At 44.0% G+C, this 6,000-nt stretch overlaps 1 protein-coding gene across 1 annotated transcript in view; it reads right to left on the bottom strand.

Annotated features, from left to right (window-relative positions):
- Positions 1–385: 385 nt before the first annotated feature.
- The window catches only part of LOC121858836, a 29,531-nt gene continuing 23,916 nt past the window's right edge, over positions 386–6,000 (bottom strand). The window contains exons 3-6 of the mRNA XM_042355483.1: positions 2,141–2,237; positions 1,409–1,545; positions 747–939; positions 386–485 (exon numbers count right to left, since the gene is read on the bottom strand). Of these exons, the coding sequence (XP_042211417.1) occupies positions 2,146–2,237 (92 nt within the window). The 3' untranslated portion in view covers positions 386–485; positions 747–939; positions 1,409–1,545; positions 2,141–2,145. The remainder of the gene's footprint in view (positions 486–746; positions 940–1,408; positions 1,546–2,140; positions 2,238–6,000) is intronic.

Below are 6,000 nucleotides of genomic sequence, written 5' to 3'. Positions count from 1 at the left end.
ATATTTCCTCTTTACTGTATACATACATACATACATACATACATACATACATACATACATACATACATACATACATACACACACACACACATACATACCCTACGGCTACGCTAACCTAACCTAACCTAACCTCCTCCTCCAGGTATAGTGTTGGGTATTTTAATAATCAATTTAATAATCATGTAATATAAGCTGGGGGAGAGAGGGAAGGAGGGAGGGAAAGAAGCAAAGGGGAAGGAGAGAGAGGGAAGGAGGGAGGGAGGGAAGGAGGCTGAAGGAAGGAGAGAGTGGGGGGGAAAGGGAGGGAAGGAGTGAAGGAAGGAAGGAGAGAGTGGGGGGAAAGGGAGGGAAGGAGTGAAGGAAGGAAGGAGATAATACTCACGCAGCTGGCAGTGGTCAGGCCCCCAGCACCGCGTATCCTCACAATTACTCGACTCACGACACTTCCCAGGACACGATGCACACTCCCCCTTCAGGCGGTTCCTCTGTCGATAAGACCACAGTCGATGTTACTAAATGAACAAGACAGACAAGAAATTCTATCCCAAATATTGAATGTGTTTAAGTTATATTTTTGTTCTCATTTGCATATTGAATATTTTATGTTTGTATGATCTGTATAGCTACCTGAGTTGTGTATATGCATGCTGAACTCTCTCTCTCTCTCTTTCTTTATGTGCCAAGACAGTATATACCTTGGGGACGGAACTTTCGGTAATCAGCCATATATTATACCCCGGGCTTACCTTTATGACGTTCTCCCTGAGGCGGTACCGAGTGATGTTGTCCCAATCGACGGTGTGGGCGTAGCAGAGGGAAGGGTTCCTCTCTATCCTGACGGAGCCGCGCAGGATGGTAGTGAGGGAGTGAAGCCCCACATCCTCTAGGTGAGACAGACTGTACACCACCAAAGCGTAGTTGTGGAAGAGCGTGATGCCCCTGTAGAGACGAGGAAAGGTGTGAGAGAGACGGATGAGGAGGTGGGTCACGGATGCAGTGTCAAGGTGTTTTAAGGAGTCTGTCCTATGTCGCCGTCTAGGAATACACCGAAACACCTGTAGTTATGGAGAAGGTGTGAGGGAAAAGTGGTGTTGTAATGGCGTTGCAACTGATGTACACATAGGAGCATAAGACCACAAGAGGAACACCTTTAACGAGAATAAATATGAATTATTCACACGGAAATCACAAAAAAGGTGTCAGGTGAAGGCTAGAGTGACCTAAAGACACCTAAGAGGACTCACCTGATACCAGAGAGGCCAGTTAACAAGCGGGTGAGGCCCAGGTAACACAAGAGGACTCACCTGATAACAAGGGGTTGAGGCCCAGGTAACACAAGAGGACTCACCTGATAACAGAGAGGCCAGTTAACAAGGGGTTGAGGCCCAGGTAATACAAGAGGACTCACCTGATAACAGAGAGGCCAGGGAAGAGGGAGGCGAGGGAGGTAAGGCCTTTTACGTGATACAGGAGCAGGTAATCGGTGATCTCCCTCAGGTACGGAAAGGTGAAGTTTCGCAGCACCTGGTTGTCATCACCCTCGTCCTGGGGGTAAAACACACATGTCAGTCCAGCGGTCAGAAGATGTTTTGGAACTTGATAAAAACGGTACATGTTAACTTCAGGAATCATAACCTAACCTAATCTAACCTAACCCAGTGTTTACTTTTATTGTGAATCTCTGTCTATCTGTCCAGCTGTCCATTAATGGCTGTCTCTTTCCCTTTGTCTTCTGCATATTTATCTGTTTATCTCACTGTCTCTCTTTCCCCTTCTCTTCTTTTCTCTCCGTCTATATTAATTTTTGTCTCTATTTTGCTATCTCCCTTCCTAAAGATTCCCGCCTGGAGAGAGAGAGAGAGAGAGGTAATTGCTGATATATATTTATGTATATATATATATATATATATATATATATATATATATATATATATATATATATATATATATATATATATATATATATATATATATATATTTGTTTATTTTTTTTTACATTTCCACAAAACAGCACCAGCAAAAACAGTCAGCAACGCCTGGCGAATCCCTTTCATCCCTCAATACTGCAACAAATATCATCAGACTTATGTTCGTCCGCCTTCTGCCTACGCTGGCGATCAATGAGAGTGGCTGCACTTACCTTCATCAGGGTAATACTAAGATGTCCCAACACTCGTACACACGGGCAGAGCTTCGCCAGGCTCTGTGGGTAGTTTCCAGGGAGAGACTATAGCAGCCTGTGGAAGAGATAGTATTGGTCTCTCCTTTTTGACTATCATGTTATTTCAATAAACCAACTATCACACACACACACACACAGGTCCTAAAACATATGGGGGAGGAGGAGGTAGTTTAATATAAGATATATCTAATTCAAATGACTCTATCGCCGAGCTCTGGGTCAGGACACGTGAGAGTGACCCTTTACCTGTAGGTTATTTACCGTGTAACAAATAGTCCATTGTTCCCTGGACGGTTCCTCAAGCTTACATGAGTGTGTGTGTGTGTGTGTGTGTGTGTGTGTGTGTGTGTGTGTTTTGTTCCAATTGTTTATATTCGTTGTGGTCGTGTGTCTTGTCCACGCGGGGTAGGGTCGGTAATTGGTGGGACCCGCTCGATAAATCAGGTGTTCCAGTTGAATACATAACAGCATTACAGTACACTGACCAACACCTGTAAATCATCCTCAATAACCACGACAATTTTGCTACGCTATATTCACCACTAGATTTTCTCCACCGATGTATGCACGCCCACACGCCCACACGCCTACACGCCTTACACTCCTACTACCATCACAGTCCACACACCACACACCACTACATACCACCACTACCACACCATTCTCCTACGCGTTACCAGAGCCACACACAACACCCATTAGAGCCACACAGAGTCACGATATATGGCACGAAGCAAACAAGGTGACACCAGGCATTCTCATGAGCCAGACCTTAGCCATATAGAGTACTCGCCCTTATCACAAGAGTGTTAAGACTGCCTCACTCCAGTAACACACACACACACACACACACAGAGGTCACATCAAGGTCAGGGGAGGAAGAGAAGGAGGGAGACTGCACCTGGTGACAGCGGGTCGACTCCTGGCTAAATGTTCACAATGTTACACACAAGAACAGGTGTGACTCTCCACCCTCACGCCCCTCACTTCCTGCTAACACCTCAGACTTATATCAAATAAAACAGAAAAATGGAAGAAAGAAACTCATCAGGAGTAAATCAGAGGCAATGGAATAAAGACTCTTTGTGTTAGTACTCGCCCCAGACAGCCAGGAGAAGTTACAATGAAAGCCCCGGCCACTCCTGACTCGTGAAAAGTTAAAAAGTTGGACATTTGCGGCATCAGGCGACGTCGAAACGAGGAAAATTCCTACACCTCGCCATACTTTCGCTTAGTTTATGCGACATTCTTGTCATTTTGCATACTTAGGACCCGCAGGTGGCAGCTTATTAGCAAGTAAAGTGGCTGTGGCTGGACAGTAATAAAGAGGAGACCGCCCGCTGGTGTTCCTTCAAGTTGCTTTGCTGTGCCCGGAGCAGATTGGTCACACTCCTTGCTAACACGTTATACATATCAGGCGATAGAGTCGGGGTCAGGGGGGAACACTGGCCGCTGGTACACCACTACAGGGAGGAGGGTCAGGTAGAGTGGAGGGTCAGGTGGAGTGGAGGGTCAGGTGGAGTGGAGGGTCAGGTGGAGTAGGTAGAGTGGAGGGTCAGGTAGTGTAGGTGGAGTGGAGGGTCAGGTAGAGTAGGTAGAGTGGAGGGTCAGGTAGTGTAGGTAGAGTGGAGGGTCAGGTAGTGTAGGTAGAGTGGAGGGTCAGGTAGAGTAGGTATAGTGGAGGGTCAGGTAGTGTAGGTGGAGTGGAGGGTCAGGTAGTGTAGGTAGAGTAGAGGGTCCGGTAGTGTAGGTAGAGTGGAGGGTCAGGTAGAATAAAGGGTCAAGGTTGATGGAGGAACATAAACATGAGAATCGAGGAAACTACAGCTTTTCTATTCGCCCTTACTCGGTAGCCACGTTTACACCCAACCCTTGTCACTCATATATCCGTCCACCGTATATTTGAAGGGAGGACAGGGTGGGTTTGTGTGTGTGTGTGTGTGTAGAGAGAGAGAGAGAGAGAGTAACAGGTAGACACTGAGCTCCTCCTCTCCATACCTGACCCACAAGTTTCCTCTTCCCTTTGTATCACACCTCTGCACACACCTTAGTACACCTTAGCATATTTTTGTACTTAATAGCACACCTTAGCACACTTTAACGTACCTTAACCGAATTTAGCATATATTAGAACATCTTAGCACAATTTAGTACACCTTAGCACACCTCAGCACACCTTAGCACAATTTAGTACACCTTAGCACACCTTAGCATATGTTAGCATACTTAAGCAGGACACACATTGTAATCTCACCTTCTTAAATCGTATTAGTCTTTGTGGAAGTGTAAAAAGTACGACACCTGGCCTAATTAACCTGTCCTAAAGATAACGTAGCTTAAAACAACTTATTCTGAACGATAATTGTTGCCTGAGTGACTCGTGTGTGTGTGTGTGTGTGTGTGTGTGTGTGTGTGTGTGTGTGTGTGTGTGTGTGTGTGTGATACTAAAATATATGTTAAACTTGTATTATTTAATTTAGTTCTGCCTGGAATCATGCATTTAGAAACGGAAATAGATGGATAGATATTCAGTTAAAACTTCATTGAGTTTACAATTGGTTTGGCATTTATAAAAGCAGTGCAGGTATATAGTTTAGCATGTACTTTCTGGAGACAACGTAGGTATATAGTTCACATAGACCGTGTGGGTATATAATTTCCAATATACCTATACACTGCAGGTATAGAAACAATGGTAAATAGTATGGCGATTCGACCGAGGACAGCCAACTAAGACATCAGATGCTTATTTCCAGTATGGTTGTTTGCTTAAGCTTGGTTACTCATCAGTTAAAGTAAATCTACAAGAATAAATGTGAAAATTTCTTGCTGATTATAACAAGGAAACTACAGAGGCTTATACTACAGTCCTATTTACACCTAAGTCTTATCGCTCATATATCCGTCTAACCTATATGTGAAGCTACCCAGGGTGTTCTAGTTAATAATGGTGTATGTTAATCTGTTCCATTCATCCACAACTCTATTTTCAAGTCAATGTTTATATACTTCCTGCCTAGATCTAAATTTGTCCATTGCTACGTGTTCACTCTTGTCTTGGCGGTTTAAGTACCTTAGTCCTATCATATTTATTTAAGAGCTGTTTTGAGTTTCAGTATTTTTATCCCAACACCCAGAGTAACACAGCGGGCCTGTCGGTATTAAAAACCTGGTGTGTGGCCAATAAATGAGCTATCAACCTGGTCACTACACACACACACACACACACACACACACACACACACACTTTCTTGCCATCACTCAGCCTGTGATCTTACCCGCTAAACTTTTTAACCACAAATCAACGTCTATTTGAAGATGTGGAACTGTGGGCGATGGAGGTTCACGGAGGTCGATACAGCTCACTTATCTAACACACTGTAACTACACGACCACACAAGACACACTGATTCACCACTATATATCTACGAAAGCTTATCCACCTACCTATAACTCTACCCACTGTAGGTATACAGGTACGCTTCCTCACCACTGACAGTCATTTGTTCTGCGTTACAGCGACAGGAGCACAAATGTAAACAAAGAAGAGCTAATTTGCTTTTCATATATTTCCACACAGCCGATGTGGTTTTCAAATTAATATAATAACACAAACGAACGTCGTGTTCGGCCCGTCCTTGTTGACACTCGATCAAGGAGGATCTATAGTTTCTCTTGTGGTCGTCGTCAACACACAGAACACACCTTCTCTACAGTATATATAATCACTGTTGACATACACTTAATGTTGAAGCTGTTTATACTTCACATTCTTTTATGGTTCATTAATGTTGATTTTATTTACCTCGTCTGGGAAA

The sequence above is a fragment of the Homarus americanus genome, unplaced genomic scaffold (genome assembly GCF_018991925.1).
Source record: "Homarus americanus isolate GMGI-L3 unplaced genomic scaffold, GMGI_Hamer_2.0 scaffold59232, whole genome shotgun sequence".
In the NCBI taxonomy this organism is placed as follows: Eukaryota; Metazoa; Arthropoda; class Malacostraca; order Decapoda; family Nephropidae; genus Homarus; species Homarus americanus.
This window is presented reverse-complemented; position numbering and strand designations above follow the sequence as displayed.